The sequence below is a fragment of the Chinchilla lanigera genome, unplaced genomic scaffold (genome assembly GCF_000276665.1).
Source record: "Chinchilla lanigera isolate Chin_1 unplaced genomic scaffold, ChiLan1.0 scaffold00192, whole genome shotgun sequence".
Classification (NCBI taxonomy): Eukaryota; Metazoa; Chordata; class Mammalia; order Rodentia; family Chinchillidae; genus Chinchilla; species Chinchilla lanigera.
This window is the reverse complement of record NW_004955593.1, coordinates 496,007-512,494: the sequence shown is the minus strand read 5'-3', so window position 1 is coordinate 512,494 and position 16,488 is coordinate 496,007. Positions and strand designations below refer to the sequence as shown.

The 16,488-nt window shown below is 36.1% G+C and overlaps 1 protein-coding gene across 1 annotated transcript in view; it reads right to left on the bottom strand.

Annotated features, from left to right (window-relative positions):
* The window catches only part of LOC102019004, a gene marked incomplete in the record, with an annotated part of 405,168 nt that overhangs the window by 159,922 nt on the left and 228,758 nt on the right, over positions 1-16,488 (bottom strand). The window contains 4 exon segments of the mRNA XM_005414632.2: positions 3,013-3,124; positions 12,843-13,016; positions 13,780-13,923; positions 15,430-15,626. Of these exon segments, the coding sequence (XP_005414689.2) occupies positions 3,013-3,124; positions 12,843-13,016; positions 13,780-13,923; positions 15,430-15,626 (627 nt within the window).

Below are 16,488 nucleotides of genomic sequence, written 5' to 3'. Positions count from 1 at the left end.
TATACAGGAGGTGCCAATACTGAAGATCATGGAAAGAAACCAGTCATTCAAAAGGACAGAAGAATGTTTTGCACATATTTCTCTTTTCTTCATTGTTTTTTGGGGGAGATTTTGCTTTTTCTTACTATTTTTGTTGTTCTTATTTTTTCTTTGTTTTTGCTTATTGCTGTTTCCTGTCACTATTAGCTGCTTCTACTGTCTTTTACTCCTCAATAACATTCTTTGCCTCACTTTTCCTTCTTCCTTCACGTATATCTTTTATTTTTCAAATTTTGCTTCTTACATTTTCCACTTCCCCTCTATTTATATTAGTATTATAATTAAGCTGTATTACAATGATACACACTGTGTTCACTATTGTGATTATTTTAGTACTGTGTTACAAAATTTTGTTTTATTTTTTCACAAAATTAAAACAGAACAACTACTGTGGAAATAATATATTCACTAATAGGTTTGTTATGGCTTTTATCTATGTGTCCCCTCAAAGCCTCCTGTGGTCATAGGTGGGGTTTTTGGAGAGGTAGCTGAATCTAAAGTGTGTGATGCCGGTATTAAAGGTGTATGATCATAAATCAGTACACTGACTACTTTGGCACACACCCTAAACTGGATAGCCTAGATAGAATGTAAAAGGGGCAGAGAGAAGCTGGTATTGTTGCTTGTCTCTTCCTTGCTTTTGCTGTCTTCTCCCCGTCATGAACTGTTTCTGTCCATGATCCCTCTCTGCCATACCAACCTGCCGCGGAGTGAGCCAACCATGGATTGAAACCTCTGCAAAGTGTAAACCAAATAAATCTTTTTTCTTTTCACTCTGGATAGCGGGTATTTTGTCTCAGAAACAAGAAAAGTAACACGACAGAATTTTGGCACCAAGAATGGGGTCACTGCTGTGACTGCACCTGACCATGTGGTTCAGAAGTCTTTGGAACTGGCTTATGGGAAGGGTATGGCTGGTTCAGAAATGCTGACCCAAAAAGCAGACCTGTAATGCCTGAGAATGTACTTAATGGAAGATTCTTGTCTTAGCTGAGAGACTAGAATTCTGATAGAAGTGCTGCTGGTGAAGGCAAGTCTTGAAAGATTTCTGCTCAGAAGAAGGACTGAACTGGCTCTTGGACTTCTAGAACACATGTGTTATGCCTTGACATAAACCTTGTCTGCATTTTGGTCTTGTGTAGAGACTTTGCCTGAGACTGCGATTAAGGATGGTGGACTAATTTATCTTGCAGAAGAAATTTCAAGCCAATCTAATGTTGAGGCTGTGGCGTGGCTGCTGCAGGGGGCTTTTAAGCCAGAACTATGTTGAAAATCGAGAGCAAAAAGATCAGCAGAATGATTTTAAAGGGTTTGTGTTTGGCCAGAAAGGAAGTTCCAGTAAAGTTGCAGCCCACAAAGATGGAACAAAGGAGAAATTGGTTGCTGAAAAGACTAGCAAGAAAAAGCCAAGTATCTCAGAATAGGCTGATGGAAAAGAGGGCCTGAGGACATCGCAAGAAACAGCCGGACACCAGCCACTGCAGCTCCAAGGCTGCAAAGGTCCATAACTTGTGGGTTTTCTTTTTTACATTTCTTCTGATAAGTAGCATAATGCCTTGCTTTCGACATAACAGGAAATTGAAATTTATTATATTTTATGAAAAATACTCAGGAAAATTCTGAGTGAGTTGTTGCTGTTTACAAAAAAGTAGTTAAAAACTGAAAACTAAGGAAAAATCCAACTATTACCACTGATAGTCAAAATGAAAACTAAACACTTTGTAGTACTGTAGATTCAACCCAGAGGCTCTGTACTGAGCTATATCTCCAGCCTTTTTTATTTTTTATTTTGATATATAGTCTCCCCAATTTGCCCAGGCAGGATTCAAATTTGCAATCCTCTTGCCTCAGCCTCCCAGGGTGCTAAGATTATAGGCAAACATCACTATGCTTGGCTGCAACTGAAACTTCTTTAAAACAAATAACAGCTTCTAGATTACATATAAAATTGTAAAATATGTTACCTTACTGACATGCTTGGAATAGTCAGTATAGTTCAAATATACCTATCACATGATTTACTAATGGGTTTTATAAAGCCAAATGTTTCAAAAGTAATGTGAAGATGGGCATGTGGGCTCTTTCTACACAGTACATTCTATTATAGTGTTCATAGTTGGATCATTGTGTTTGGCATTCTGAAATTTCCCTTCTGTTTATTAATAACAGTGGCATCTAGTCTACTCTCTGGACTTTATGTTTTGCAACAGGTCTCTATTCTGTATGCCTTCTGTGGTAAGTGTATATGCTTTTCACAGGAATGAGAGGCTAGTACTTCTAAGGAGAGCAAGGGGCTACTAGGTATATGCCTTCTGTGTTTCTAAGTTGTGCTCACTTACTGATTATCTCCTTATTAGGATCTATTGACCTAAGGAGCATTTAATTCGCCTATAATTAGGACAACTTATTCCCTGATGAAACAGACCCCTTCGGTCTAGCTATTATCTTCTATCACTTCTCACCTTCCTCCTTTCAAGTGCCTGTAGGAATACATACCAACCCATTCTCAAGCAAGTTACCTGTTCTAAGAACTTAAGAAAAGTTTGTACAAATAAATGCTTTCAGAGGTAAAGGGAGAAGACATAACACATATGAAGTCTATTTTTCCTATATCAGTTAAATGCATGTAGCTATTTTATAAAAGCTTCTAACGGAGTGCTACTGGGTTCACAAATTGGTATAAGTATTTGACAATATTTATCAAATGTAAATACTCTTGAGTAAGTGTTTCTACTTTTAGGAATTTGTGCTACAAATAAAGTTGAATAATTAGTCAAAATAATACAATATGATGCATAAAATATATGCCCCAAAGCTCTGGTTACAACATTTAGAAAGTTAATGACTGAAATGAAAAGCTAAATTTCCCTCTGGGTCACTTATTTGAAAGACCTATGAATAGCACTCCGTTTTCTTCCCATCACATTTCTAATAGTTTGGCAGTAAACAATATTTTGTCAATGGATTCAATACCTTTGAGTATTCCACGTTTCAAGGGGCACACATTTATAACATATGAAACTGAACTATCTGGATCTACTGTGATATGTGGATCGCCCGACACTATTGGAAGGTCTGAAGATACCTAGAACATAGAATTGGAGAACAAGAATTACATAATACCATATAAAATGCTTTTCTATGTCTTGAACATGTTAAAATATGTGAAATGAATGCTAAGTTCACATTTACTGATGTTTAGTTTACATATTTCCATTAAAATTATTCACTTTTAAATGAAAAGCAAGCCACAAAAATATTACACACAGTAAAGTCTGAGAAATGACCTATAAAAGTAAAACAAAAAAATCACTCTTTTTTTTGGTACCAGGAATTGAATTCAGGACCCTTGTACTTGCCAGGCAGATGCCGCGCCACTAAGCTACATTCTGGGCCCCAAGAGATCACTCTTACAGAAAAACAATAACTATTTTCTGTCACTACTTGAATCAAGACCATTGATGTTTGGGAAATATGAATATTATTTACAGGTCATTTTCAATTTCTTTTATTCAATTCAATGTACAAGAGCAAAACAATTTTAATGAATTTGTACATCAGATTTTTAATTTTTATTAATTAAGTTTAATGGTACATTTTAGATATACATAATGATCACATTCATCACAGGAAATTTGTAACTGTACATGATATATTTTTATTCTTTCTTTTCCTTTCCCTTACTCTTCCTTCAACCCTTCTTCCCTGTTTATTTACAAAAGCTTTTGTTTCCATTCTTTCCTTCTTTTCTCACTTTCTTCTTTTGCCTTCCTTTCTTTCCCCCTCACCCCTCCCTAGTTTCCCCTGCCATTTGAACATTTTCTTCCTATTTCACAACGTCTATTATAATTTTGGTCTTTATTTACACTTTTGGTTTCTCAGGCCAGAGAAACAGTCCAGTATTTACACATGTATGTCCGATTTACTTCACTAAAGAGTATGTTTTCAAGGTGCATCCCTTTAGCTAGAAATGTCTCAAGTTTATCCTTCTTTATAGCAGAGTAGTACTCCACTGTATATAGAAAAAACTCCACATCTTCTTTATCCATTTGACAGTTGATGGGCATTTAGGCTGTTTTCAAGATTTAGCTATTACTAACTGTGCCTCTATAAACATGAGTGTGCATATATCGCTATGGTATGATGCTTTTAAATTCTTTCAGGAAGATACCAAGGAAAGGACTAGTTAGGTTGAATGGAACCTGTAGTGTTAGTCTTTTGAAGAATCACCACACTGATTTTCACAGTGGTTGCACCAGTCTACACTCCCACCAACAGTGGAGAAGAGTTCCTTTTTCCCTACAGACGCCAGCATTTGTTATTGGTTGATTTCTTAATAATAGCCACTCTTTCTGCAGTGAGATGAAATCTCAGAATCATTTTAATTTTCATCTCTCGAATCACTAGTGATGTACATCAGTTTTAGAACTGCATATAAAGAATATTTATACAGCATGTGACCACAACCCAGGCTAAATACATCTTTCACTTTTTATCGGTGCATATATCATGTCCTTCACACAGTACTGTCAAACACCTCTATAGTTTGTGTGTCTGTACATCTTCCTATTATGGAAAATTCTTTGAAATGAAATCATACAGTATGTGGTAGTTAATCACTGGCTGTTGAAACATAACATACTGGGTTTTTTTTTTTATTCTTATCTAGGTTTAGTTGACAAACTTTCCATATTTATAGTGTAAAATATGAATTTTTGAAAAGTTTATGTTTTGAGAGAACTGAATGGAGTTAATTAACATACGTTTTACTTCACATAGCTATCATTTCATGGTGAGAATTTTGAAAGTCTACACTTAGCATTTTTAATAATATAATACACTGTTATTAAATATAGTAAAATAGATTCTCTCTGTCTCTGTCTGTGTCTGTCTTTTCCTTTTGGTTTCTGAGACATGGTGCTACTATGTAGCCCAAGCTGGCCTTGAACTCCCAGAGATCCCTCTGCCTCAGCCTCTGAAGTGCTGGTATTCCAGGAGTGTGTCCCCACACCCACCTAAGACAGCTCTCTTTAAATTGTTCTGCCATCTAACTGAAATTTTCTCTGGTTTGACCAACACTTCCCTGTTCTCCTTCCCTCCACTGCAGACTTAAGTAACCATGATTCTAACATCGACTTTGATAAATTCAACCTTTTTAGATGCCACCTATCAATGAGATCACCATGCTATCTGTTTTCCGTGCTTGCCTTTTCACCCAACATAATGTGTTTCAGAGTCATCTATGTTGTTACAAATAAGAGTGTTTTGTTCTCTTGAGGCTAAATAGGACTCCATTATATAAGTACATTACATTTCCTTTGTTAATTCATCTGATGATGGATATGTACATTGATTTTTTTATCTCAGTTATTATGAATAATTCTATAAGGAATTCACAAGTACAGATACCTCTTTGATATACTGATTTAATTTCCTTTGTATATATACTCAGAAGTAAAATTATTGAATCACAAGCTAGTTTTATTTTTTAATTTTTACAGAAGGCACCATACTGTCTTCCATAATGGCTGTACCTACAAACAGTGTGTGCGAGTCTTCTTTTCTTCATTATTGCCAATACTTGTTTTGGAATTCCTTTTTATAATCACCTTCAGGTAATCTAATAATGCAGGAAGTTCACAGATCACCAATACCCATGGTAATGCAACTGCATATATTCTACCTTGATGCATAACCCTTTTCATATGTTGCTGGGCTAAGTTTGTTAGTATTTTATTGAGCTTCAGTCTATCTGTAATCCTAGGCAATACTGGTCGGTAGTTTCCTTTTCCCAGGTTACCTTTGTCTGAACTTGGTGTCAGTGTAATAATTTTGGTCACACAATTAGAGTCAGAAAGTGTTTTCCCCTCTTCTATTTTTTGGAAGTGTGTTGCCTCTAGGTAGCTTAGAAGTGGAACATGTTCAGTCTGTTATTTGATTTGAGGGCTGCATCAATTTATGGTAAGAAAACTTAAATCTTCCATTTTTAAACCAATTTTTCTGTATCTTTTCTATTGGTACATATTTCCAATACATAATAATTACATCCCCTGGGAGTTGGTACATATACAAATCACATCTTAATTTTTTATTGTAATCCCCTTCTCCACCCCTCTCCTAGCCTCCTTCCTCCTTCCGTTTACTAGTTCCCTGCCCTTTTATGAAAGTCTTATCTTCCTGTTTCTATTAACTGCCTTTTATTTTACTCTTACATTTATTTATGCTTTGAGTTTTTCCTATAAATAGACCATGGAATATTGAGGCTTGCATGTCTTGTTTATTTCATTTAAACTTCTGGTCTCAAGGTGCTCCATTTTCCAATGAATGAATCAAATTTATCTGCTTTAAGGCAGAACAGAGCTCCATTTTATATGCATACCAACTTTTTTTCACTTTACTTTGTTCTTTACTTTACCCTTCAGTTTTCTCATGTGAGAGAAGCCATAGGAATTTAAACTTGAGTATCTGATTATATTTTATATCACTTTTGTTCCTATAATCCTCTATTTCTGCTAGATTTTAAGTTAGATATTTTCTACTGTGTCCTTTTAATAGTTTTTTAATTGCTTTATACTATTTTTGAGTTATTTTTATGTCGTTCTAGGAATTATATTATTTTAAAATAATACAAAAGAATAAAATAATATACTTTTGATTAATTTTAATTAAATTCTGATTGTACACACAAGCTTTGCTTTAATATTCTCCATCCTTTCTCTCTCATCTGTTACTTTTTTTTCTTTGTCTTGTTTTCCTGATTCAGTATGCAGTTCAGGCTGGCCTGGAACTCACGGAAATCCTCCTGCCTCAGACTCCCAAGGACTAAGATTACAGCCTAGTACCACCACACCTGGCAATGTTACTATTTTCATCCCTAATACATGTTTATACATTTAAACCTATCAACATAGAATAATTGATTTTTTGTTTTCTTTTAAATTATATAGTACACAAAGGACTACAAAGAGCGCATACTTATTTTGTATATTCTATTTAGCTATGTAGTCATCTTTATTAGTATGGATTTCAGATGGATTTGAGTTCCCCTTCTACACTTTTACTTCATGTTCATGGACTTCCTCTAGTATTCCATGCACAGATGATGTTATAAGACCAATATACTCGGTTTTGGTTTATCTTGGAATATTTTAATTGCTCTTTTACTATTTAAGCATAGTTTTCTTGTACATAAAATTCCTGTTTGCAGGATTTTTCTTTCAGCATTTAAAAGTATCAACCCATGTCTTCCAGTCTCCATAGTTTCTCATGAAAAAAATGTGTTAACTTCATTAAAAATCTCTTATGCTTTTAAACACTTCATTCTCTTTTGACAGTTCTGTAGTTTCCTTTGTCTTTTGAATGTTTCACTATAATGTATCTAAGTGCGTATGCCTTTGACCTTAGATATGTAGAATTTTCAACTCTTTTCCATATTCTTCCACTTTGATAATATGCCACCAAATTAAGTTCATTACATTCCTTTCAGATCTTTCCCTTTCTCAATTTTTCATTGCTGCTAGCGTATCCTAGAGGTTTAAAGACTAAGATTTTGGTTAAAGGTAAGCAGCTTCTCTGGCTGAGAGTATAAAGTGGCACCCCTTAGCTTGAAGATAAAGAGGATTCAACACTTCCAGCCCCCTGGGCCCAAGCTTGATTAAAATTACAGATGAATATTTCCTGGTTTGTTTTACCCTTTCTCTATATTGGAGTGCTTCTGTGTGTTGGGATGGATGCTAGCTGTCCCCCAAATTTGGTAAAATTGGAAATAAACTCATGTTTCCATTGTTACAGATTTCCACTGTACTGTTAGTTGCAAGTGGGCAAAGAAGGGCAGAAACCTAGAGATCCAGGGTCCACATCCAGGCCTTACTCTTCCCTACTGGTAACAAAACTGTAACCAGAGCGAAGGTCTGTACTGTTCATGGTTATCCCCCCAAAACACAGGAGACCATTTATTTTGATGAAAAAAATATATTCAAATTACCTACAAAATGACAAGAAGGTCTTTGCCTCAAATTTCTTTCTCACTATGTCCAAGTGTGCAAAGCTTTCTACGGCAAGTAAGATGGGGAAGAGCACAGTGAGACAACAGATAAGGAAATCACCTTCATGTTCATTTCCTGGCTATTCCTGGTTCCCTTCCTTCCTTGCGGAAGAGAAACACACCTGACTCTCCGGGGCCAGCATCTCTACATTCCTTTCAGACAAAGGACCAAGGGGAGGTGTTATGCCCATTAAACTGAGGGGTTGTGCTGGTCTATGGTAAACCTCAGTAAGGAGGTTCTTGTTTATTTTTTCTACTTCTAACGTATAATTGATAAAATCTGTACATATTTAAGGTATAAAATTTGATCATTTGATATGTGTATACATTGTAAAATGGTCACCATAATCAATTTAATTAACAAATCTATGCCGGGCATGGTGGCACATGCCTGTATTCCCAGCACTCGGGAGGCTGAGGAAGGAGGTTCATTGAGAGTTCGAGGCCAGCCTGGGCTACAAAGTGAGCTCAAGGTCAGCCTGAACTGCATAGTGACACCCTGTCTCAAAAAAACAAACAAAAACAAAAACAAGAGCAAATCTATCAACTCTCCTAATTACCATATTTGATGTCTATGATGAAAACACTTAAGATCTCATGTCTTAGCAAATTATAATATACAGCATTATTAACTATAGTCACCCAGATGTACATAAGAGCCCTGAACATCCTCCCATTCTTTTCTCAGCCTCTGACTTATTTTATTTAGCAAAATGTCATCCAGGTGATCCATGCTATGGCAAACAGTAGGACCTTTGTGGCTGTATAATATTCTGTGTCACACACACAGATGATATATTCTGTGCATCAAATCATCTACTGATGAGCACTTAAGAATTTTTTATTTTGTCTGTTGTGAATAATTTTGCAATAAATATGAGAGTGGAGTTCTCTCAGGGTAATTATTTTATTTATAATGGAACTACAAAAGACCATGAATAGGCAAAGCAATCTTGAGAAGTAAGAAAAATCCTCAAAGAAAACATAGTGGGAAAGTTCTTTGACATTGTTCTTGATAATGAATTACTGGATATGGCACTAAAATCAGAGAAACAAAAGAAACATAAAATGGGACCTAATCAAATTCAGAAAGCTTCTCTATAGCAAATGGAACAAACAATAAAATGAAACAGCAACCTGTGAACTGGGAGAAAAAATTTACAATCATGTATCAGAGAGTATATAAAATATTTAGTAAAGAATACATCCAAACTCAATAACAAAAAACCAAGTAACTCAATTTAGAAAGGAGCAAGGAACCTTAAAAGAAGGTATTGCAAAGAAGACAGGAACAAGGGACATATGAAAAAGTGATCCACACACCTTTTTGCTAAGATAGCTTTGAAAGCAAGAAGGAAATTCCTGCTTTTCCTAAGGCTGAATCCAAAGCAAGTGATTTAAAGGCCAAGAAAATGGTACCAAACAGCACTGGCAGCCACACAAAAAAGTCTTTACATCACCCACTTGCTGGCAACCCAAGATACTACACCTCCAGAGGTAATCAAAATATCCTTGAAAGAGGACTCTCAAGCGAAATACGATTGACTACTATGTCCTCATCAAGTTCCCACTGACCACTGAATCTTCCATGAAGAAGACAGAAGACAACGATATACTCATATTCATTGTGGATGTCAAGATTAAACACCACCAGACCAAGTAAGTTGTGAAGAAGCTTATACACTAATGGAGCCAAGGTCAATAATCAAAGCAGGCCACAGGTAAGGAAGGCATATGTGTGGTTGTCTCCTGATCACGATGCTTTGTGAGATGCCAAAAAAATTTGGGACTTTCTAAACTAAGTCTAGCTAGAGAATCCTAACTGCACATTTTTTTTCACCATAGAAAGTACTCAACACCAATAATAATCAGGAAATTGCAAGTGAAAACCACAAGAAGGTACGCTAAGAGTTCTCTGTAAGACTCAGAGGCGACATTGCACTTGGACTTTTCAGCATTGTGGCAAATGTTAAGACTTTGTCAATTCTTAGATATGGACTAAGTGCAATTTCTGAAATGAGAGAGAAATGAGTGTTAGGGGGACCAGGGGTGGAAAGTCACAGTTTAGATCTAAAATGTCCCCCAAAGTCTCCAGTGTTTGTAAGGTGCTTGAATCACAGGGCCACTATGCTCAAATTAGATTCATCAGCTAGTGAGTTCAAAGCAAATTTGTTGTTAGTAGATAGGACCTGGTTAGATGTGGGTCACTGGGGATGTGACCTGGAAAGGTCTATTTTTTTTCCCTCAGCGATACTATCTCTTTCACCTTGGTTTCTGGCTGTCATGAGGTGAGCGCCTTTCCTCCACCATTATACCATTTCTCAATTGGACCCATCCAAACTTAGGCTGACTCCTCTAAAATCCAGGAATCAAAATAAAGCTGTCTTTCTTTAAATTGTGGGATTTGGGTATTTTTTCCTAAAGATGGGGAAGTAACTGATATATTTTCTTTTTCTTTTAACTGCCACTCATTACATTCTTATCTGCTCAGTAAACAAATCTTTCTCCAAATACTATTACGTACTGAATAGTATAATTTATGCTAGGTACAAAAATGTGGATGTGGATTGTCCTGTTCTCCAAATTAGTCATCTGATGGGAATAACAAACAGATAATGACAACAGGAAGTACTAGGTGTGATGGTGAGATATGTACAAAATTGTGTATTATTTATGTATATACAGAAGAATATTGGAAAAAGTGGTTCTAAGCTTTGTTCTAAAAAATGATAAGGAGTTAGACACAGATATATGGAAGATAAGTGTCTTTGTTACTTCCTCATTGCCGTAGCAAAATACCCAACACCACAACAAATGAAAGGAGGCAGGGTTTATTTTAGCTCACAATTTGTAGAGGTTTCACTTTACATTTTCTGAATCCAAGGCAGAGTGGCATGGCAAAGGAGAAACTGTCTGTGCCAGAGAGGGCAGAACACAGTAGCAGTAGCAGCAAGCCTTCCTTTCTCTTTATATTCTATTTAGGTTACAAAGCTATTGGATTGTGCCACACACCTCCAGGGTGGGGCCTCCAGTTTCAGAAAATCCATCCAATCACACCCACAACTATGCTAATCCAATCATTGGACTGATCCAATTATCACACATCCTAATCCAGTATCACACCCATGATCTAGCAATTTCCCCAAAGCCCCACATAGGAGTGCGTAAGGCTTGGGGAGACATCTAGATACGGGCATAACAATATGGAATTTGGCAGAAAATTCCAGGTAGCAGGAAAAGAACATACTGTTTACAAAGGCTTCAGTGTTGTTAGAGCTACAGGTGGCAAGAGATAAAGCTGAACAGATCAGCAAGGACAAGCGACTGAAGGACAGAAAAAGCTACTTTGGGGAAAATGGACTTAACTCTGCAGGCAAGACCTGACATTGAAACTTTTTATAGCTAGAAATGAGATGAGGAAATTTTCATTTAGAGTATACACTCCATTTGTAATCTAATGAGGAAAGAAGAAAATCAAGATGCATACAATTTAAGGGTACAGCAAAAGTTGGGGATAAGTACAGAGAACTTCCATACTTCTGCAGTCAACTTTAAAGTTGAATACAGACATCTATGTTGGGTACTCGGGTAGACAGTTGAACCTTCTTTTGAGGACTGTATTGGGCAGAGAATTATTTGTAGATATGGATGGAAGTGAGAGGTGACTTTTTGGTGCCAGTGTTTAAATACAGAGCCTTGCACTTGCTAAGCATGTGCTCTGCCATTGTGCCTCCATGCCATCCCAGAAAATTTTACTAAAGAATGGATTAAACAAATAAAAGGAGGAGAGAAAAGCACAAAACTTTGTAAAAAATAATTGTTTAAATGATTACGCATTTTATTCACATTTCTACTACTATTGACATTCGGTGAATGATCGTGTATCCAGTGTGGGAATATGAAACTTTAACATAAAAGTTAGATTTTCTTTTCTAGAGAAAAGTGGCCTCTTCTTTTATAGATAAGGAGCTTCCCTAAACTTCCTTCTGTAGAATGGCATAACCGTCAACTCATTTTCTCCGCATAAACAAAAAAAATAAAGAGAATATGCAGATGCTGGCCTTAGGAGCTCAGGGCCCAGGGTCCTTTCTAAAGGAAAGGGGATGAGCAAGAGGAAGCTGGCTGAGAGAGTAAGCAGGGCTGCAGATGCGTTTTGTCTCACTGTATTCCTCCTCCACTCTCTTCCTTGCTTCTAAAAGGATTCTGCATACCTGACACTATGAGACGGTGACCTACAGCAAAAGAGCCCCTCCTTCTCTGAGCTAGCTTTGCATAAAGCCTTTTTCCTTTCACCCAAATAAATGGCCTCTTCTGTATGGTCAGCAGCTAGAAAATGGACCTAAGCCTATGGAATTGAGTGACTAGTAGTAATAGGTCATACTTTTGAAATCTTCCTGGACCTATAGTTCTTGTCTTAAAAATTCAGAATCATTTCTAAATTTTTTGAAAATATGTTTTAGTGTTATGTACAATTTCTTGAAGCAAAAAACACATGACTCAAGGTAGATATTAATGTGTTTATAGTTATATACCAGTAATTGAATGTAAATATATTTCTTGTTAATTCCACTTGGTAATTGAAATTAAGTTTAATAGCTGTTACATTAATAAAAGGTAAAATTATAAAAATGTCCTTTTGTGTCATTCCTTCAGCACATTAAGTAAAATTAAATGCATTAAAATTTTTATATAATTGCTCATATCACATACTTCAATATATATGCAAAAGAAAACACTTTCAAAATAAAAAGCATCTTACCTTAAATGTTAAAATAGTCATTGAATAATTAGGCACTATTATGGTTTTACTTGCCACATCCCCCACTTTGCAATCCACAGTGATGGTTCCAAAAGCCAGGGGTTTTTTCCCAATCCCTTTTATGTTGATGATATGCTCCATACTGTCCACTTCATTTTTCACAGTAAGTTTACCCTAGGACAAACCACACGAATTTCAGCTCTGTACTGGGCATAGTTCAATGTCAAACAACCTCTGCCATGATATTCATTCTGAGTCTAGTCAAATGAGCTTGTAAACAGGTATTAGTCATTGACTTTTCAAGCTCACATATCAACGTTTCTACTGAATAAATGGCTGGTGAAAATCTCATACTTCTCGCTTTCTCTAAATTATACAGTATCTCGACACATTCTCATATATAACAATTATGTGTGTTTACTTACTTGTCAAAAATTATTGCCTTAGTTAAGTGTGGTGGTGTATGCTTGCAATCCCAGCACTCTGGGAGTCTGAGGCAGAAGGACCACAAGTTCCAGCCCAACCTGAGCAACTTAGCAACTTAGCCAAGATGCTGTCTCAAAAATTAAAAGGTAAGGGGCTGCAGACATAGTTCAAGGAGAAGGCCCTGGGTTCAATCCCTGGTATACGCCCTCATACTTATTGCCTTAAGAACATATTTTTGAGGTAGTGATTTGTGTAATGAATAGGAACAAAGGACAAATAATGGTTATGTTATTCAGTACATAGTATAAAAATAATCCAATTATAACAACAATGTGACTTCCAAAACATTTATCCCTCAAATTAAAACTGTTTATTTAAATTTCAAGGAAAAATTCTTAACTTTATGGAAAATGTAAATTTTCATGATAAAGTTATCAAATAAAATACATTAACATCACACATTCACTTATTTACATATTAGTACTGGGAAAAAGAATCAGTGAGTTCTTACCATAATTTCACACTCTGAAATCGGTTTGAATGTGAGAGGGTATTGCACAGTTTCACCTGGTCTTATATGTAAAATAGCAGGTCCATAGAACCATTTTGCTTCTATTTTAACTTGACATTTCCACTCTTTCTTTGTTTCATTATGCTACAGATGAAAAGAAAAAAGGTACAAAAATGTCAGAGGGATGGCGTTGATAAAAGTTGAGTTACATATAAATTCTTGGTACTTTCAGTGAAAATATGTATTGCATTTTTATTATATTAATATTCCAATATTAAAATCATATATTTAAAGAATGACTGCTAAAAATGCGAACAAAAGCCCAAAGAATAACTATATGTTCTTTCTGTGTCATATAGGAACATTATTTGATGGATCTGTTAAGGATTACTTAATAAATAGATAAATATTCCTTGGTTTAAATTACTACCTACTGTTATGATGGCAATATAGTCCTGGTGGACACAATTTTGCTTAACTAAGAGAAGTAAAATGTGCTCTAATTCATATATTTCTCAGATAACAAAGATGACATATTTTATCAGAGCAGATTGCCCTCAGTGTGATTTTTGTTATATCTTTAATAATTAAACAAACAAAAACCAACTTACCACTTTAAAAACCCACAGCTTCTCACAATTACGTTATCTCCTATGCTATATTATCACACTAATAGGGAGCCAAGCTACTGTCAATCATTGTTCTCAGTGCCTATGAACCCATCTTAGTCAAAAGGTCACAACAGAATTTGGAGCAGAGTGCGTGGGAGGGAGTTCATAACTCTGGGGAAGCCCGGAGGTTATACCTTTCCTTAGGAATTTGAGGATAGGTAAAGGATATTGGAGTTAAATTTTTAAGCAAAGAGATCCATTGAAGTAAATGGTCATCTGAACCACATAATAGTAATTTATACTCAGGAAGAAACTTTGACATCAATGAGGAGAAATAATAGGCAGCACATGATCCAACTGTCAATCTGTAGTAATTCAGGATGACAAGTTTGCAGTCTTTAATTCAGACAGTAGTAGTAGGTAAGGAAACTCAAAATGAGCCTTTCTGAAATACATTTCTTTAAAACATTTCAAGATGGCTAGTCTGAGAAACTGCAGACAAAACAACTCTGAGAGGCTGCTCTTTTATAGAATAAATTTACATCTATAAAGCAATCTACATTAGTAAAATGTGGATGCAAGCAGAGGCTTTCTCAGCTGACATACTTCTTTCTGTCTAGGAACGATCTATTATGGGAGGAAGAGGTTGGAAATTTTACAACTGGCCCGGCGAGAGATTAAAGCAGGTGGTTGTTTCCTGGGAAACTTTATCTACATAACATGGTCAGCCATGTTCACTGTACACCAGCTCTCCTCAACCATCCGCAGCCGGCCACCACTTCCCTCCCACCCAGAAGTCCAAGTTCTGAACCTTTGTTTAGCTGCTAAGCTTTGACTATCTTGCCTTGCCTTCCAGTCCTTTACTGTGTGTATGGCTCTCATGTTTATGCATATTAATAAATGTTATTTTTCCCTGCTAACCTGTCTAATGTTAGGTTATTTCAGACTTAAAGTGTCAAACGTCCAAGAAAAAAGACAGCAAATTTAAAATTTCTTTACATGGAAAGGAACAAATGTACAAAAAAAAGTTTGTACTTACCAATGGAATGTTCTGGATAAGAGGTTCAAATGCTGGTGTCTCGAACGTCAGTGCTGCTTCTGGTTGGTCTTCATTTACCACACCTTCAACGCAATAGACACGCACATCATAGCTTGATATCAACAAAATTTTACAAGGGTAGTGTCCAGGACCAATTGGAAAAAATTTTAAAGGAACCGAAACAAATTCTTCTGCATCTATCAAAATAATTAAAAACAAATATTTTGAGTCTTTTTAAATGTCATGAATCCTAAAATTTATTGTTGCAAGCAACACTCAATATTATTGAATTACATTATATCTTATAATTTAGAATACACTAGGTTTCACTGAAGTAACACACCAAAATCTCCAGGGCTTATTATGCAAGTTTATTTATGAGAGACTATAACTTGCATAGAAAGGAGGAAGGCCTGCTTGATGAAAGTACCCCAGCCCCATGCTCTGATGGATACCACTACCTTCCTGCTGTCTCATCAGGAATACCTCTGCACACTGGTTTACAGGTCAGAGGAAGAGGACTGGGTGGAAGATTGTTTCAGCTTATCAATGTTCACTCCGAAATTTAAAAAAACATTGTATTTAAATGGTAGACAAGAGATACAGGGAGTGTGTCTAAAAGGGAGTTCATAAATGAAGTAGATGTTTAGACGGTTTGAAGAGCATTAACATCTATCACGTTTCTATGACTAAGGAGTGTTCAGTCATACGAACAATCATAATAATTTTTCACTTAATTAGCAGATAAAAATGCTCATTTCCTAACGATCATGGAGTCTACAAGTGAAAGCTAAGGACATTCTTATGTATACATTTTCCAGTTCGTGAAGTGTTAATGTTCAAGAACAATAAATGCAACTTAGTCTCCCTCCTTTACAAGGTTTAGAAAGGAACCTACCAGCTGGGCGTGGTGGTGAATGCCTGTAATCCCAGCACTCGGGAGGCTGAGGCAGGAGGATTGTTGTGAGTTCGAGGCCAGCGTGGGCTACAAAGTGAGCTTAAGGCCAGCCTGAACTGCATAGCAAGACCCTGTCTTAAAAAGACAAAAAAAAAAAAAAA